The sequence below is a fragment of the Manis pentadactyla genome, chromosome 9 (assembly GCF_030020395.1).
Source record: "Manis pentadactyla isolate mManPen7 chromosome 9, mManPen7.hap1, whole genome shotgun sequence".
In the NCBI taxonomy this organism is placed as follows: Eukaryota; Metazoa; Chordata; class Mammalia; order Pholidota; family Manidae; genus Manis; species Manis pentadactyla.
The window spans coordinates 8,596,531-8,615,114 of NC_080027.1; the positions used below are offsets into that span (position 1 = coordinate 8,596,531).

At 62.0% G+C, this 18,584-nt stretch overlaps 1 protein-coding gene across 5 annotated transcripts in view; it reads left to right on the top strand.

The window, feature by feature from the left end:
* The window catches only part of OSBPL5 (oxysterol binding protein like 5), a 58,669-nt gene that overhangs the window by 10,602 nt on the left and 29,483 nt on the right, over positions 1 to 18,584 (top strand). The window contains exon 1 of one of the 5 annotated variants that reach the window (XM_057506718.1): positions 2,539 to 2,840. The exons of 2 other annotated variants lie outside the window; for them this stretch is intronic. Coding sequence is in view for 1 of the 3 variants with exons in the window: in XM_036875810.2 (XP_036731705.2) it covers positions 9,533 to 9,904 (372 nt within the window). In the remaining 2 variants the exon portion in view is untranslated. Of the gene's footprint in view, positions 1 to 2,538; positions 2,841 to 9,517; positions 9,905 to 18,584 lie in introns of those variants that run through there. 2 more of the 5 variants (XM_057506719.1, XM_036875810.2) reach the window with 2 other exon arrangements.

Sequence of the window (18,584 nt, forward strand, 5' to 3'; positions counted from 1 at the left end):
TGGGATGGAGCTGGAGGCCTGCACCCTGCACCGGCGTCAGCCACACAGCAGCCCTCACTTCCCTGGGTCTGAGCTCCTGCTGTGGGTGGGAGGTGCCACCAGGCAGGCTGCTCAGTGCTTGTGGGGCCGGCACAGCCCTGCCATTGGGCCCTGCTGCCCCGCTGGCCCTCCTCTCTGGGTGCCAGCACCCCAGGCCCAGACCCGCCTCCTGGGCTCTACTGCCCTGGGGTCTGATCAAGCAAACAACTCCCACAGTGGCCCTTTGAAAGCCAAATGTGGGCTTGGGTGGAGAAGGGGTCCGTTGCCCTTTCTGTGCTGGCAACGAGTGCCGAGCCTTCAGAACCTGCCAGGGTCTGCCCTGCCCTGCACTCTACAGTGTTGGCTGGGGGTCCTCCCCAGAATCCCCAGCCCCGCCAGAGGCTGTTAAAGCAGCCTGCGGTGTGTGGGAGGAAGAGGAGGAGGCTCAGAGAGGGCTGGCCTCCTGCGGCCTCCACGTCTGGAGCCTCTGCTCTCTGAGCGCTGCGGAGAACTCCAAGCACAGTGAAAAGGGAAAGGAATTCTTTTTGTCTGTCTGTCACTCTTGGAGCTTCTCCCGCTGGGGGCCACCACTGGCCCTACTGGGGGGACTCCGCCAGCTCCTGCTCCCTCTGTCCACCAGGGCAGCAGCCTGGCTGGCAGTCGGTTTTTAAACTGTGGTTTTACAAATGGCAAGAGGAAGACACATTGGCAAATGACTGTCTTCCTGCCCTGCTCGTTATTTTTAAACTGGTCTGCTTTTCAGTTTATTTTTAAATCTCGAAAGCACAAGGAACATGCTGTTTATCTGCAGCTCCCTGTTTCCCCCTACATGGCCATTCATCACTTCCCAGGCCCAGGCCTGGAGTGTCATGCCTCTGGCTGCAATAGAAATAGCAGTCGGGGAATGCTTGGCCTCGGGGACCCACCCCTTCAGGCCACAGGGGTCTTTCCCTGACAAGGGCGGCTTACCTTGCTAAGCACCAGACCTCTAAAAACATTACATATCCGGTGGAAATCTTTCCAGTATGCATTTAACATACCATGCTTTATAGTCTTAAGTTATAAATAAGAAACAATTTAACCCTTTTCATGGCAACTTGGGTCAAAACAATGATGAACTTTAATAATGATTAACATTTTGTTGAAGGCTTTTAAAATGACATCTTTAAGCCTTAAGACAACTATGTAGTAAAGTCTGCTATACCCATTTTACAGATGGGGACAATGAGGCTCAGAGAGGGGAAGACACCTGCCCATAGTCACCCACCAGTATGAGACAGGCCTAGGGTTGGAACCAGCTCACCACAGGGTCTCCTGCCTGAGATGCTGGCGTGACACCTGGTGCCCTAGAGCAACAGTGCCCTCCCCGGGGCTGATTTGTCCCTGTACTAAAAGGCCCCAGACTCCTTTTCTTAAACTTGTTGGAGGGGTCTCGGTTATTTCCTTTTTAAAAAAACCTGTTTCTGCTTCTAGTCCATTCATTTAGGAAACCAGATGCATAGGGTTGTTAGAAATGCGTGCAATCCGACAGTAAGTCAGCGCTGAAGGAGGGCCTGAAATGTGTCAGTGAGCCATGAGCAGGCCGGCAAATGGAGATGTTGTCTGATGCTGAATCTGGACGCTTGGAGGCTTTTTTCTTTCTGTGTGCTTGACTGTGCTCTGCATTCAAGTCCGAAATCCCAGGGGGACGCTCATGGTTATTAGCAACTGCCAACAGATTGCACCCACCGGAACCTAGACCCTCAGCGTGCGATACAGATATCTGTTCTGTTCAAGTCAGGACAGGCCGCCGGCAGCACTGTCTCTGGGCGTGGAAGCAGGCTCCGAGACGGTCCATGCCTTGCTGCCCAGCCAGCGGCAGAGCCCCAGCTAGTCCAGAAGCCCCTCGTGGGGCAGCCACTGGTGTTTCAGATGCACGGGAAGGGAAGGCAGGGAGGGAACGCAGATCAGGGGCTTACAGGCAGATGTGTGCAAGTGGGCAACACACTCAGGTCGGACCCCAGGTGAAATCACGAAGAAGGAGTTAGGATCAGGAACCTGGTTAGGATCAGGCTCATGGGGGCAGGCTGCGGGGCAGTGACCAGGGCTCACCCCGGGCAGGCTTCTGGGTGGCCGGGCCACTCGGGTGTTGGACCTGGGCGCTGTCATAGAGTGTTTGTCTAGAAAAGCTCGAAGCCAAGCATCTCTGTGGTTTTGTGTATTTACATTGTATTTTATAATAAAAGAGGTTTTTGAAAGAAGCCACTCTGGGTGGAATCCTGGCATCAGGAGCCCGTGACAACCAAGGCCGGGTCCCAGCCCGCTCTCAGCGGAAGGGAGCCCAGGGCCTGCTGGCCAGGATGGGGCCCCACACTGGCAGCTTCCACCGTTTCCAGACCGCCTTTGCTGTGTGGCTGTGCCCTTCGCCGCCAATACTGTCATTTTTAACACGTGGCTTTTTCAATCCACTGACTTATTTTTACTTAAGTAAATTTCTACCTAAAAGAAACTTTAAGTCATTGCCGCAGTGAGAAAATCGTATCACTTGTAATACCCAGCAGGAGCTGTAAGAAGGGGGGATGAGCGCACACCGGTTTCATTTACTACTTCGTAGCTCTCGGCGCTCTGCCTGCGGAGTTCACTTTGTCCCCGGCCGCTTTGCTGGGAGGCAGCCCTACCCCAGGAGCAGAGAGATTAGCGGTGACGGAGCTGCGCTAAAGACCCGGACTCTCCCCCCTTGACGTAGGCGGGAGGCTGAAAGAGGATGTAAACGAGAGAGGCTGTCTCCCCGAGGCCAGCGATGACTGACGCCACGCTGCACCTCCGCGTTTCAGGAAACACAGGTGATGCGCACAGTCCGCGTCTGCTCCGGAGGACACCCCGGGGGCTGGAGAGCCGGCCCCCTGCTAGGGTGGGGAGTGGGATAGGGGGCCTGCTGCTGGGACCCTGGAGACCCCTCCTGGGGGCCAGGCTGGCAGCTGCTGAGTCCTGGTGGTTCTGGAGGAGGGGCTGCGGTGCCCGTCCGGGGCTTCACCCTCAGCCCCACTTCTCGCGGGGAGCAGGGTGGAGGGCTGGTCTGCATGCGCCTGGGTGGGGAACGGGCGGGACGGTCGGCGTGTTTGCGAGGAGCAGCCGGGTCGGTCTCACGCGGGGCCACCATCCCTGTCCTCCCAGGCACAGGCCAAGGCAGAGGGTCCTCAGCCCCATCCTTGGGGGCGGAGGGAGGGAGCAGCCACTCACCTTTGTTCAGCCCAGTCTGCTCTCAGCTTTGAGCCTGGGGTGGGTGTCCTAGGGTGGCTGTGACCAAGGAACACACACACGGCAGCTTAAAATGGAAACTGATCCTGTCCCAGTTCTGTGGGCCAGAGTCCAAAATGAGGGGTGGGCAGGGCCGGCCTGCCCGGAGGCTCCAGGGGAGGGTCCTTCCTGCTTCGTCAGCCTCTGGGCTCTCCGGCGTCTTGGGCTTGTGGCCGTGCCCTCCAGCCTCTGCCTCCGTTGTCACCGGGCCTCTCCTGTGTCTCTGTGTGTCCTGCTCTCTTCCTATAAGGACATGTCATCAGCCCTTCTCCAGTGTGGCCTCATCTTCCCTCAGTTACATCTGCAGAGACCCTATTTCCAAAGAAGGTCACATCCACAAGTCCCGGGGCTTTGGATGTAGACATAAATTTGGGGGGGGCCCACTCCATCCAGTGCACCCGGAGAGGCGGCCACAGTGGGCAATGGCTGGGAGCTGGATGCTACTTCCAAAAAGGACACCGTTGAGAGCTGGGTGATGGGAGGGGATGCAGTTCTGGGAACATGGGGTGACTTCACAGACCAGTCACCTCCTCTTTCCAGCAGTCTTGGGTGTGGGGTGGGGGACTGCCTTATTTTGCAGACAAGGTTGTTGAGGCTTCCAGATAGGCAAAGTGCCCAGGGAGTCGGGGCTGAGATGGGAGCGAATGCTGGGTGCAACCACTGGGGAAGCCCACCCCACAGGGGAGGGGTGTGTCCTGCTCTGCCCAGCACCAGTGATGGTCCAGTGAGCTTTCACAGCGCCGTACCTGCTGGGCACAGGCCACTGGCCCTGGTGTCCCAGGGTCCAGAGACGGCAATCTTGGCCTCCTGGCCCCTGACCTGCCCCTGAGACAAGAGCCCCTGCTGGCCCACTGCACCCTCCTAAGGCTTTAGCCACACCTGGGCATTGGGCATGCCCACTCTGGGCTGGTCATCACAGTGCCTCTGAGGACCTCTGGTTCCTCCCCAGCTGGGGCTGCAGGGCTCTCAGCTGATCCCTGGCCCCGCAGAGGGAACCTGGGGAGGGAGCAGCTTTGATTGCATCATGTGTGTTTACCTAGAAACCAAAAACATTCCTTAAAAAGAGCTGTCTTTAAAAAGCACAGGGGAAATGGCCCCGTCTCCTTCCCAAGGGCCGTGGGACTCTGGTTCCCGAGAACAAGGCCTTGCTGCCCTCTCAGGGGGGCTGCCTGGGCACACTGCTCCATAGCACTGGAGCCCCTTCTGCCCAGATCCCAGGGCACTGACGCTCGGCCAGCAGGGCCCTCACAGGACCCTGGGGCAATGCTACTGCGAAATGGCAGCTGATCAGGTTCAGATGCTGGGATCACCCCTAATTTGCTGTGTGTGCACATGTGTGTCTGCGTGTGTGTGTACACATCTGTGTGTGCTGAGGAAGGAGGGATGAGTACTCAGGGTGGAAAGGGATGTGCAAAGACCTAAAGCTGTGTATGCCAGCACCTGGCCCTGAGCTCACTGGGCGATGACCAGGCTGGCTTGTGCCCCCAGCTGCCTGGCACCTGGCCAGGGCAGCGACCACCTCTTGACAGGTCAGCGAGGAGTGGGTCGTTTTGACGATCAAAGAGGAACAAAGGGAGTGGGAGGCTGCCCTCACCTTGGGGGACTACTGACGTGGGGGCTGGAGCTGAGCCAGGGGCTCCGGTGACCCTAGGTGGGCAGCTCTGGGCAGCGCCCCGCCTCTCCTCTTGTTGGTGGGGTCACAGAGGATGTAAAATGGAGTCTGGGTAAGGCTGCCATGTGCACCTAGCAAACGTGCATAAGAGCACCCCCCCCCATGGCCTGCAGGGCTCTGAGCCGGGGACCCGCCAGGCTGCAGCTCAGTGGGCGGGTGAGGGCCAAGGGGCAGAGTTCTGGCAGTAGTGATGGTGGGGAGCATAGGGAGAGGCTGTGTTACCCAGGCCCCGCCGTCACTGAGCCCACCATCACGCCCCCTCCAGGCCACCCGGCGGGGCAGGACGCTTGGAAGAGGAGGTCTTGGAGAGGGTGACCACCCCCAGCCCACACCTGTGGGAACTGGGCACAGCACCCTGGGCTGGCACTGTTGACCTGCAGGGGCTGCTGTGAGCCGCACAGCCTGCTCGGCTGGGAGGGCCAGCTCACCGGGCCGGGGCAGTTGATGCAGGCCCGGAGGGTCCCGAGACGGCTCTGCCGTGCGCAGGGCGCCAGGCTGGGCTGAGCCGGGGTCCACACCTTGCAGAGGCTGCGGCCCACCCTGGGGCGGGCCTGGCCCCTGGCTGCTCTGCCTGCTTGCCCCCAGCTGGCTGAGTCTAAAGTACCTCCTGCCTTTGACCTTCCCTACCTCAGGGAGGGGTGAGGGTCCTTTGGCTTCTGCCCAGGGGGAGCCTCGGATCCCGCCAGCCGCCACCCTGTCCATCTCCTCAGGGGCGCCTGGCTTGTTCTCAGTCTTAAACTCTGAGCCTTATTTGGGGGGCCGGATCTCTAATGTCGTTCTCATTTCTTCTCTCACTTTAAGGCTTTTATGAAATCTTCCCTTTAATCCTGCCAGACAAAGCTCTGAGCCTCTCCTTTTCACCCTGTGTGATGGAAATGTCACCTCACAACAGCAGAGAGGACCGCGTACGTGAGGCCCCTCGGCAGATGCGGCTGCCTCTCACCTACCCCAACGCGGGTCCAAAATAGACCCTCGGGGCCCCACTCCCGTCCTCCGCCCCATTTCTTCCTTTGTCACCTGCCTTTATAACTGCCCAGGAGACGCCCACACAGCAGAGCTGTGTCACCGGCAGGTCGGGGCTCCCTGTGAGCCCTCCAGGTCTGTGCAGGGTTCCCAGGACCGGCCCCATGGTCTTCCACATGCAGGGCCCCACTGCCAGCCTTGGACAGCAGCGGGCAATGGGGAGGGTTCTGGAGGTCACACCCGGGACACCCATCATGACCTTAAGGAGCTCCTGGTGGGGTGGAGCCCACCCTTCCAAAAGACCCCGGGGGGAATCTGGGTGCTGCTTCCTCCCTGCCTGGCGGCGTCCCCGTGGGCCTCTGGGCCACGGGCCCCCCCCACTCCGCTCTTGGCCCAGGGAGCAACTCTGAAGGTGAAAGTCGGTCAGCCCGGTCCCGTCCGGTCACTGAGCGCCTGACGAATGCACACCTAGGCAATGCAGACCAGCCAGTGTCAGAAGCATCACTGGCACTCACCAGGGGCTGGCAGAACTGGGGCCCGGGGAAGGCAGGACCCCCGCCTCCCCCCACTCCGTGCTCTCGGGCCACCTACCCCTTGCAAGGCCCAGCAGGGCCTCCTTTCAATCCCCTGGGGCTCAGCATCTCCGACTTCTTATGTTCAGCCTGGTGACAGCTCTGCCGGCTCACAGTGGAGGCCCAGATGATCCCTGGGGCAGAGCTGAGGCCCAGACCGTTCCCGGCCACCGGCCACCCCCAGCCTCGGCCAGGCACCCCGTCCCCTCTCCAGGGAGGTGCCCAGTGCTGGGGGTGGGGGCACTGTAAGCACCAAGGCTCCTCTGCCCTCACGAAACCAGCCAGGTGTGGCAGGACTGGGCGTGGGGGCCCATGAGGAAGGAGAGATGGCAGGCCGCCGGGGAAGGGGGCTCCACGCCACCTGACGCCCAGTCTGTGCCCTGTGCTAGAACAGGCTCTACAGGCCAATAGCGCTCTCCCAAGCCCTGGAGGTGCCCCCAGGACACCCCCCTCCCATGAGAAGCCTCCCCATCACCCAGGGCACACGCCGGGGCATGCTGGCAGCTCAGCGGTGCTGCAGAAGAAACCCAGTGCCAGGCAGGACAGCCAGACCAACCCAGGTGCCAGGCCCACAGCCACGCCTGTGGGGGGCATCCGGGCCTCCTCTCAGGCTGGACCTCCAATAGCATTCTCTCTCACCCTCACCTCTCAAGGATTCCCCAGATCCTTAGAGGGACCCACTGAAAAGACCCCTCTCCACCCTCCGCAGAGAGCACACCTGCTTGCCCTGCTGACCCGTGAGCTCTGGGTGACCATCAGGGGTTTCCCTCCATGGAGGCGGCAGAGAGATCAGAGGGTTGGCCCTCTGCCCTGGGCTAGAGGCTGCTGGGGCTGGCGTGGCACACATGGAAGGCGGGTGGACCTGATTCACAGGTAGAGCTGCCCCTAGGGACGGGCCCCAGGTATCCCCCAGCCCACCTGCCCCATCGGGGGAGTGGTGTGACCGTCCTCCAATGACAAAGTGTGTGATGGTCGGCAGTTCCAGCAGGTTGGCGGGCTTGGGTTACGACCCAGACTTGGTGGGCCCCAGGCCCCCTGCCCGGCCTGGCCTCAGGCTCTGCAAAGGGTGCACATGCCGTAAGCGGCACTCCGCCCCTGCTGGTTCCAGGCCTGAGGGCTCCAGTCTGTGATGTCTCCTCCATACCCCCAGCGCATGGCAGATGCCCTGGGCCATGCCAGGAGGGCTTCCTGTGGACAGAGGGGAGGTCTATGAACCTTCCTGTGGATGGCAGCAATGTGGCAGCCCGCACCCCCGCAGCAAGGTCCGTTGGGCTGGGCGCCCCAGAACCCTGCAGTGAGTTGAATGGCGGCCCCCAGAGAGGTGTGCCTGAGGCCTAGCCCCAGAACACGTGCGTGTGGCCTTCCTGGGAATTAGGGCTTTGACATGCCTTCAATGGAGGTCTTGGTCTGTGATCACCCTGACCGTCTGGTCAGCCCTAGACTCAGGGACCATACGGGGAAGGAGAGGGAGGTCTGAGACACGGACACAGGAGGAGCCATGTGAAGACGAGGCCGAGGCTGGCCACGGCCCAGGAGCGCTGGCAGCCCCAAGCCGTGGGGGCAGGAAGGACCCTGCGGAGCCTCCAGAGGGAGCCAGCAGTGCCCACACCTTGATTCTGCTCTTCTGGCTCCCAGGCTGAAAAAATACGTGTCTATTTCAATTGCCACCATGTGGTTGCCCAGGCCCCTCATACGCCCCCTCTTGGGGGAAACCTGTTAGCTCGCTTCAAGGGGCCTCAGGGCCTCAGGACCCCGTGAAGCCCCTACCCCACTGCTGCCTCTGCCGGTGACGTGGGACTGCGAGGTTCTTGCGTCACTTCTCGCCTCTGGGGTAGGAAGCAGCCGAGCCTTCTGCCCTCCCTGGGGCCAGGGGAAGCCCGCCAGCCTTCAGTCCCCTCTGACTGACCTCTGACTGACCTCTGTTGGCTCTTAGGGGTGGGGTGTCAGACCTCCTGCCCCAGCCTGAGAGGACAGCCCGGAGCGGGTGGCTGTGTGGGCTCAGGACTGCACCCCTCGCACGCACAGGCTGATATGGGGTCTGACCCCACGAGGGGCTGGGGAGCCACTGGGGTGGGCTGTCCCTTGAAACCAAAGGGAGGCTTTTGGGGACCATTAAGGAAGTGGGGGCAAGGGAGCCCTGACTGGCAGGCTGGGTTTTCTGATACATTCCCGAGGGCAGGGGTAAGGCAAAGGTGCAGGGGGCTGTCAGGATCTGAACTGGAGAGCAGCAAGCCCCTGCCAAGCCGCAGGGACCTGTGACCCAGGACAGCCCCAAGCAGTCGCTCCATCCCCCGTCCCTCTCGGCCTCATTTCCAGCTGTCACCTGCTGCTCAGGAGGTGCTAGGTAGTGCTTCGTGCCTTGGAACTTGTCATTTCATAGTGTGACCGTGTGTCAGGGAACAGACCAAATTTAGGTCTCAGAACTTCCAGGATGAGCCCTGCCGTCTCACCTCTTCCTGGGGGTAGTTTCTTAGCTCTGGTGTCTCGGGGACACCTGGCCTTGGGGGCCTGGAGCCACTGGGGGTCTCTGGACCCCTCCCCACTTTTCAGTGACTCCACTGGGCAACCTGCATGTGGCAGGATTTGGGCCCGAGCAGCCCCTGCTTTGGGATCTGTAAAATGGGGTCCAGAGAGCTGACCATGCTCCTAGTGAGAGCGTCGGGGGTCAGTGCCACAGACCTTGGGACTGGCCAGGGTCTGCTGGGGGCACTGGCCCCTGTGACGGTGATCTATGGAAATTTGATGACATGAAAATTTGAGCTTTTCTAAAGAAAGTGTCCATCACCCAATGTCACCACTGCCGGCACTTCATTCCTGGTGATGGCTGCATAGTATTCTGCGGTGTAGATGGATGCCAATCTGTGTATCCGCTCACCAGCTGGTGGGTGTCTGGGCTGCTTCCTCTCCTTGTCACGCACATGCAACCAAGTATGTGGACGTGTTTTTGTTTCTCCCTCCTTTGTCCTTTGGTCTCTTTGGGGGCCCTCAGTGGGGTCCCCCATGTCTCAGGGGCCGGGCCGATGTCACACTGATGCTTCCTCGCCAGGAGTTTGCTCGGGGCCAGGATGGTGGGCTTGAAGGTGCAGTGAGCAAAGAGGGCTGGTGGCAGGGCCTGGGGGCCTGCAGGCTGGGTCACCACATCCACATCCGCGAGGCCACCGTCCTGGACTGTCCCCACTGTGGCAGGATGCGGCGGGTGCTCAGCCCTGTGCCGGCCTGTTCCCGCCTGACTGGCAAGATCACTTTCCCCGCCAGACACATGACTTCTGACACAACCAGTTTCCCCATAAACCCCCGGGGCAGGGCAGGTGGAGGCCGTGACTTGGGGTTGCCAGGGTCATCCCAGAAGGGAGCAGAAGGCGGGGCTCCCCCACCCCAGCAGCTGCCCTCAGTGGGTCAGAGGGTAAGTATGATGGAGGCTGAAGGGAGGGGCCCAGAGCCAGGCAAGAGTCTGGTGGCTTCGGCTGGGAAAAATGCAGGCAGCCCCTTGCCCACGTCGGAAAACCTGTGGGGTCAGGCTGCAGAACAGCACAGAGTAGGTGCTCAATGATCAAGTCACAGGAGTCAGCCATGGCTGGTTCTTACAGTCCGTGCTGCCCCACTGTGTGCAGGACCTGGGGGTGGGGACGAGAGGGCGGCACGTCAGACTGAGGGGGACCTGGGCTCCTGAAGGCAGCAGGCCCAGGAAGGCTGGGGGTCTGGCAAGGAGGTGGAGGGCTTCCCAGCTCTGAGAACAGAAGGTGTGGGCAGCCCCCTCAGCCGCAGGATGAAGCCCGGGGCCCCAGCTGAGCTGGGAGTCAGGGGCCTGCACTCACCGGCCGCATGGCCCCAGACAGTAACCGAGGCTCTAGGGGCCTCGGCTGCTGCATCTGTGGAATGGACAGAAGGCAGGAAACAGAGCATTTGAACTCCTGGGGTCTGTTTTGCTTCCAAGACTTAAGATCTCCCAGCCCCCGGAACAGGGCAGGAGGCGGGCGGGGGGTGTGCTCTTCCGTGAGAGCCGCTGAGGAGCTGGCCAGCTGGTGGGGGGTCTGCGGTTTATCCGAGGATCCACCTTCCACGCGGGTGAAGCCAGGCCCTCTGTGCAACTCCAGTTGTGGCAGAAGCCCCAAAGCCCGTCTCCTGGGAACCTGGTGAGCCTTCCGCCTCGCTGCCGTGTAGGAGCCAGCCCAGCCCTGTGGAAGCCCCACGCTGGGGGACCGAGAGGGCCGGTGCGGCCAGACCCGCGTGCAGTCTGCCTTCTCCCTCCTTTGGGGGGCCTGTCCCCCTCTTAGTGAGTCCTCAGCGGCTTCTGGTAGTGGGGCAACTCAGCGGGGCCTCCCGGATCTGAGGGCTGGTGAGGAAGCCGGGGCTGCTCACCGAGGCTGGGCACACAGAACGGGGTTAAGGCTGCGGGAGCCGGGAGGGCCCCGAGAGGCGCTGCCTGGCGAGGAGCGGAGGGCGGCTCCCAGGCCCCCGCCCCCGTCCGCTCTCCACCCGGGCCCGGGAGCCTCGCTCCCTGCAGGAGAGACTCCGGGCGGCGTTAGGAAAGGTGGCTTCACCCTGCTCCCCGGGACAGGCCAGGAGCAGGTTGTGGAGTCCAAAGCCCATTGGGTATTAAGGAGGGAGCAGTAGAATTGTACGTTATATGGTGGCCCTTGAACCGTGCCTTCCAGATTATGTATTTGAGAGAGCTGGTTCTTGGCTGAAGTTCAGTTATTTTGACCCATACTTGTGATCACACTTCTCTCTAGCTGAGCCCAAATGAAAGGCACGCCTGGGAAGAGGCAGTGGGTGCTGGGCAGTGGGCGGTGGGGAGGGGAGTCTTTCTGCAAGTCGCAGGAGGACATCTGGCTGGGCCTGTGCCCGAGGCCGGTTCTGGGATGGTGCCTCAGGGCTTCCGCCAGCCCAGAGCCCCCTGGGGCCACGCAGCAAACAAGCTGAGCCTCCGCGCCCTCCGTGCTGCGGGTGGGTGACAGCACCCCCTGCTGAGGAGGGTGATGACCAGAGTGCAGATGGAGGCGGAGGGCCTGAAACGGCCGGACGGAGATGCCAGTGGTGGGCACTGCGGTCCCCATGTTCACGTCGGGGATCCCCGTCTGCAGGCCTCTCTGCACAGGCATTGGGCTGACCCCCCAAGTCAATGCCCCAGCCTCCCAGTGCCAGTCAGCGTCTTCCGCCACACTTTGTGACCCCTGGCCCTTGGCAGGTGGAGCTGGGGAGGATGGCTCTGGGGTGTTGTCTCCAGTGGCCTCCTGCCCCTGGGGCCCTCTGGCAGGGACTGGGTTCTGTAGCCCCCACACACCATGTGCCAGCCTAGAGGGGATGGGCAAGAGTTGGGCCAGCCTGGCTTTGCTGCCTCAGCCTCTGGACCAGAGGACCTGCCCGGGGCACCCCCAGACTCCAGGGAAGGGCACGGTTGGGAAGTGTGGGCAGCAGGCACCTGGTTGTGATCTTGGTCCTGGGCTGGTGGGTGCCGTGCAGAAACCGTGCTCCAGTTGGGCCCGGCATTGGCTTCAGGGGCAGTCCAGGTGGGACATACCTGGTGGGACCCCTGGGAAAGCTGGGTGCTGGATTTCCACAGACCTCACATGCCCAGGGGTAAGCACGGGGTTGGGTTGTTGAAAGTGGGTCCTGCAGGATCAGGGCCTCATCTCCCCCGTGCGTGTCAGGTGTGCCCCTCCCCCAGCACCCAGCAGCCGGGGCCAGACTGGCTGGCATATAAGATGATGCATGCCAGCAAGTCACATGGAGGTGACACACGCGTGAGCGTGCCTTTTCTTGGAGGGAGGACTGGTTTGCTAGTGGACTGGGCTGGGGTACATGGAGGAAACCCAGACTGTCCCCCACAGTCGGGCTGAGCCTCTGGTTGTTCATGGGGCTCCTAAGCAGATTTTGTGGCCCTCCTCCCACACCTGCATCAGTGCCCTCGGTCAGCAAGTGGGGCAGGACCCACCTCTCTGCAGGGTCCACAGTGACACCAGCTCCGGTGTGGCCTCGGTGCCGGGTTCCTGGTCCTGACCATATTCGGCCCATTTCCAGCTCAGCTGGGGCTTTGGCCCAGGGGCCCTGCAGGGCTGGGGCATGGGTAGGGGGCATGCAGACAGGAAACGGGGAGCCCTTTGTGGCAACCACACCCCTGGACCCCACAACTGTGACCTCTATGAGAGACCTAAGCCTTTGGGGTCCCCGGGTCGTGGGAGCGCCATGTTGCCCAGTCTCCTTGGTGGGCATCCCGTCCCCCTCAGCCCTGCCAGCTAAGCCAACGGTCCACAGAAGGGCTTGCTCCCCCCTCCTGGCTGCGGGCGCCACACCTCCACTTCCCCAGATGGTGGCTATCTCAGGCTCCGCCATGAGCCCTGCCGCCCTGAGCTCATGCCATCAGTCACCTGAAGGACGTGGGACAGCTCAGCAGTTGGCCCTTCCGCGGGTACCCGTCCCCCATGGCGCCGTCCTGGCTTTCCCCAGAGAGAGGTGCTGTAGGCTGCCCATTTATGCTTAGAACCCAGCAGCCTAACCAGACAGCGTTCACTGGAACCATCCCCTCCCTCCTTCTAGGGGCTCAACCTCTGTTAATATAGTCTAAGATGGTACCTGCTATACAGGGAGCCTGGGCCAGATTCTCCTTTGCAGGGAGGTCCTCAGCAGAGATGCTATGAGGTGTGTCCTATCTGCACCCACTCCCGCACTGCATGGCTGAGAGCCGATGCCCCCAGATCCCCCAGCAGGCTTTGACCCCAGCCCCCTGGCTCCACCTGCCTGGCAGCAGCCCTCCTGGACTTCCTTCTGTTTGCTGGCCGACTGCTCCTCCAGGGCAGGTGCACTTACCTGCCTGGTTTTCGGACCCACTCAGCATCAGCCTTGGGTCCACCACCCAAGCATACCCAGATCCCCTGAGCAGCTGCAGAAGGTCCCATGGAGGTGCCATGGTGGTGGGCAGTGGGAGAGACTGAGGCTCGAGGGACTTGGAGGAGTGGGCAGCTTTGCTGGAGCCCCCAGGCCCCCTCAGGGTCAGCAGTGACCTGCCAGCCCCTGACCCCCACTGCAGGGGCCCCGCCTCCTGGAGCCGCAGGGTCCCACCCCTGCTGGGAGTGGCTTAGGCAGACGTCATCTGTGGCCCACAGCAGCCTGTGGCCCACCTTCTCTAGTTTTCTTGCTGGAGCCCCCAGGCCTGTAATAAGGGAGGCTGAGCAGCCGTGGGCTCCAGACGGGTGGTGTGCCCCGCTTTGGCTGAGTGCCTCCCTGCGTCAGGTGCCCGATTGCCCATCTGTCAGCCCCAAACTGGGGCAGGCCACCTGCGGGGCTGTCCCTGGCAGTGGCACACTGAGCAGGAGTCACGTGAGGGGGTGGCCGGTAATGTCAGCACCCCTGGGAGCATCCCCTCTAGACTGTTGAGGACTTCAAGGCAGGTCAGCCATGCAGCATGGGTGTGAGCATGCTGGAAGAGGGGGTGAGGTCCCTCTGGGAGCCCAGACCCGCCTCCCTGTCTCTGATGTGGACACTGAGATCCGGTGCTGATCCGAGAGTGGGCAGGGCCCCTGACCCCCCAGGGGGCCCATCTCCTGGCTGGGCTCCTAATGCCCCTCTCACCATAGTCCTCCCCTGCATCCCTGCCAGGTCACACAGCCCCTGAGAGTGCCACCACCAGGCTGCAGTTATCCAAAAGCGAAAGTCTCCTTTGAGCTGGGCCGGAGTGGACAGGGTTTGGGTGGCACAGGTAGGACAAGCCTGCAGCTGGGACCACATCTGACTGGCCACTGGCCACCATGGCTGGGGCTCCCTAGAACTAGGGGACTGGCAGCTGCCGAGGAAGAACAAATGGGCAGTGGCTGGGCCAGCTGACCGTGGCGCTGAGCATGCAGTTGGCCCGCGGTTGGTCAGGAGGCCGGGTGGGCGGGTGCCAGGCACTGGCCCTTAACCCGCAGCCACATGACCCAGCTGAGTCAGCGGAGAACACCCAGGCATGGCTGACGCCTGAGCAGGGCAAGCACTTCCTGCCTCTGCCCAGGACTCAGGGCTCCCCCACGGAGACATTTCCCAGACGTGGCCACTGGGATGTGTCTGTCTGTGGGAGGCCCGGATCCCACCCCCTCTCCCAGGAGCCTGGCCTCTCCCTTCCTTTCCAGCCCTGCTCGCAGCCATCTCCAAGTGCCAAGGGGATGCAGGGCTTGGAGCTGTGCCTCCAGAAAGGGCCCAGCCTGGTCATTACCCCTGCTGGGGCCTTGGGTTCTGCATCTTTAAAGTTCATCTTTCAAAGCTCTGATAAGAATCACATCAGATGGGATAAAATGTACAAAAAGGCCTGGGGTGCCTAGGAGGTCCAACAGCACAGCACATGGATTGGAGAAGCCCCATCCCAAAGCCCCTTTGGGCCCGATCCCAGTCTGGCTATGAGGTGGGTGGGCATCGGAGCTCCGTCCAGCCAGGACACAACAGCCCGGAACGTTTCTGGACCCTCATGCTGGTGTCTGCTCTCAGAGAGGGCCCAGAAACGTGGCAGGCTGGGCCATGGGGTGGCCTCTGTGGGGTGGCTCTGGAGGCCCTCGTGGTTCCCCTGAGCAGGGTCCTCGGGTCACTAGCTTTGGCACCTTAGCAAGTGTCTGGAATGCAAGCGTGTGGTGCTGACTTGGTGGCCTAGGACCCGCCGACCTCTCCGTCAGGTGCGCGTGGTCAGAGCCGAGCACGGGCGTTCGTGGTGCTTCGTCCCTGACCTTACCCGTGATTGGAGCATTTTCCCTGCAGCCTTTTATGGTTCAGGTGGAAGCATTCCTGCAGGCATGCTGCAAGCCCTGCTTCGGCTCCGCCAGTAACGTGAGCCCCTGGTGGCCCGAGCCACGTGCGCCTGCCCGGGAACCCTTGCCCTTCCTCTGTCCAGCATAGCTGCGCTGACCCGTCCCATGGGGCCACTGCTAAGAAAGCCACTGGACAGTCGTGGCTCTGGAGGGCTTGATCACACATGGTGCACCATCTCGGCTGCTGCAGGCGCATCCCTAGGCCTGTCTGGGCCTGGGACCTGGCCGCCCCCTGCTCAGAGCAGATCCCCATTTACAGACAGAGACTCAGAGCAGAGGTGGCTAGTTGAGGCCATGCAGCCATCGGAGGCGAGGCTGGATGCTTCTGCCTCCTCGGTGTGGTCCCCGACGTCTGTGGGATGACCAGAGGAATATGGTCACAGTTGTCCCCTCCACGCCCGTGCCTGCAGGTGGGATGTGAAGTGAGCCCAGAATTCTGTTGGATTTCTTCTCAGCCTCGGCTCTCCCATTGGCAGATTTGGGCCCCAGATAACCAGGCCCCGTGTCCTGCTGGGTGTTCCTGGTAAGGCACCAGTGACTGTCCTTTACAAGGATCCCATTGTTCCGGCCTGAAGTGGGTGTCTGGGTGGTGGAGAGGGGTCACCAGCCGGCAGAGGCAAATAACTGCTTGGAAGCAGCCCCCAGCGGGTGTGGGTGGGCTCCGCACCTGCCCTCCATTCCTTGCTGTGGGCCTCTTGGCCTTGGCGTGGGATGCGAGGGCTGGTCACCTGCCAGGTGCCCAGAAAGGTGCCGGAACTCAGGGACACGGAACTGGCCCAGGCAGGCAGGCCTGACCTGCACTCCGCCTGCTGTGGCCCAGCACCATGTGGGGTCCTCACCCTGATGCCTGCTCAGCCCATGCAGGGAGTCAGAGCTGACCTGAGCCCTGAGCCCTCCCCACCACCCCCTCGACTCCCTGTGGCCCGTGGACCCCAGCAGGGCAGGAGGACATGGGGAGCCGTGAGGAAGGGGAGCAGCCTGTCCACGCCCCTGCCGGGGGTATGTCTTGGCTGTGGCCTGAGCAGAGTGGCCAGTCCCTCAGGACACTGACACAGCTCCTGCAGCTGTTTGCCACTTGAGAAATCTGGGAACCCCATGGTGCACTCCTGGGGTGCAGGGGGCTAAGGGTGTGGAGCATGCTGGGACTCAAGAGGGCATCAGGGGGGTGGGTATGTCCCTCGCCCCCTGGATGGCCACCACCTTCCCAGAGGAGGGCTGCAGCGGGGGCCCTGCCCTGCTCACTCCAGGCCCTCTGGACCACCCCGACCCCCAGCAGCTCCTGCCTCCCTTGAACCCCCTTACCAGCCATGAGCTGACTCATTCTGGAGACGCTGCACAGGCCCCACACATGCGGGGCCTGAGCGGGTGCACAGGAAATCAGCCGGACATGCCACACAGCCCAGCCAGCCCAGCACAGGAGCTACCGCATAGACAAGACTCAAATGGGGAAATATGCTTTGGGCCCAGGACGGGCAGATGGCTCCTGAGGCCAGAGGGCTCAGGAAGGCTTCTGGGAGAAGTTCCTCACAGAGCCATGTTCTTGCGAGGGGGCCCCATCTCCATGCAAAGCCCGAGCTCTAAGTGTTTCCTTTTCTAAAGTTTGGTACCTGCACTACTTCCTGAAAGGCCCTCTGGGGTCTGCGTCTGTAGAGTACGGGCTCAGACGGGCAGTGGCCTGGCATAGGCCGGGGGTCTGCATCCACTCTGCCCGGACCGGCCAAGGGGAGGAGGGGTGCATGGCTGGGCCTGCCTCACCTTGAGCCTCCGCAGCCCAAGGAGTGGGGCCAGTGGGCACCTGCCCTTGACCAGGAAGAGTGTCCCCACCTGCTGCGATCCCCCAGACCCACCACCACCCAGAACCGCGGGGCCCCAACACTGCAGCAAACCCCACACTCCCGAGGCAGAGGGCCCTGGGGGCTTGGTCCCAGGGGTGCATGGGCCCCGGCACAGGGCCCTGCTTGCCAGGCAGGTCGGCCCAGGGCCACAGCAGCAGACCGTGATGCCATGTCGCCCAGCAGTGCCGCCCACTGCCTGACACAGAGGCAGAAAGAAAGCTTCCCGAGGCTTCAGGATCCATGGACGCTTCCAGGCATGAAGCGACGTGCCCTCATCTCAACCCAGGGGGATTGTGGTCCTCCCCCTGCAGGCCAGCTGGGGAAAGGATGGTTTGGCCTGGGTCCATGGAGGAGGCCAGAGTGCCTTCCTGCCAAGTTCCAGGCCTACAAACCTCTCTGAGCCTCAGCCAGGGCTGGCAGGGCAAGGCCGGGCCACATCCACGCACTGACCCCATCCTGTCCCTCCCCAGCCAATGTCCCTTCTTCTGCCTCCAGTGGGAGCCTTCCTCAGGGGCTGGGGTCTCTGGGCTGGGTGCCTCCTCTTGCAGACACACGTGACCTTTTGGACTACTACCCGAGGCTCTCGCTTGCAGCTGTCACCTCGACATTGTGCCAGGGACAGTCTCACGCTGTGGGGCACCTGGGGCCCCTTCCTCCAGCCCCGGAGCGTCCCTCGGACACGTGGGCCTTACAATAATCAGGACCAGGAGAGCCACCCCTGCACGTGGGAGCGGCTCATTTAAGGAAGGGTTTGGGCCACTGCAGACCAAGGGCTGTGTACAGATGAGCATCGTCCCAGTCCCTGGGGGCACCTGGGGAGCAAATGTGACTGGCATGGGGGCCACAGGCCAGTCCCATGGGGGTCAGGGAGGCCCGTGAAGGTAGGACACATGTTTGTGGCCAGGCTGGCAGAACCCAGGACCCTGGATGGGCCCAGACAGGACGTGCCCTGAGCCTTTGGGCGACCCCCCAACGACCTGGGTCCCCTCTCTGAGGATCCTCCTGGGACCGCAGATAAGGGGGAAGGACACCAGCCTTTGGGTACTGAGCTCTGGGGCAGGGCAACAGCAGAGCCCCTGCTGCCGGTCCCCAGGGGAGCCGCAGTGGGGGGACAAACGCATCCCCTCCCGCAGAACTTGCATCCTGTGGGGGAAGAGTTAGCAAAGATGAAAGGAATGCAAAAGAGAGGCTCCAAGAACACGGATGTCATGCTGAGAATTCACACTGTGTGAGCCAAGGAGCGGCAACCCTAGGGAAGGCGACATTTAAGCAGCGTGTGGGAAGGACCCAGGCCTGCCCAGATGTGGGTGAGAGCGCCCCAGGACATTCTGGGGGGAGCTCCAGAGCAGAGGCCCCACGTGAATGGGCTCAGCATTTTCCAGGAACAGAAAGGGACCCGTGTGGCCTGGCCAGAGTGGGTGGGGCCGGAGACTGGAAAACAGGGACAAGGACATGGCGTCTGCTCCTAAATGCGGTG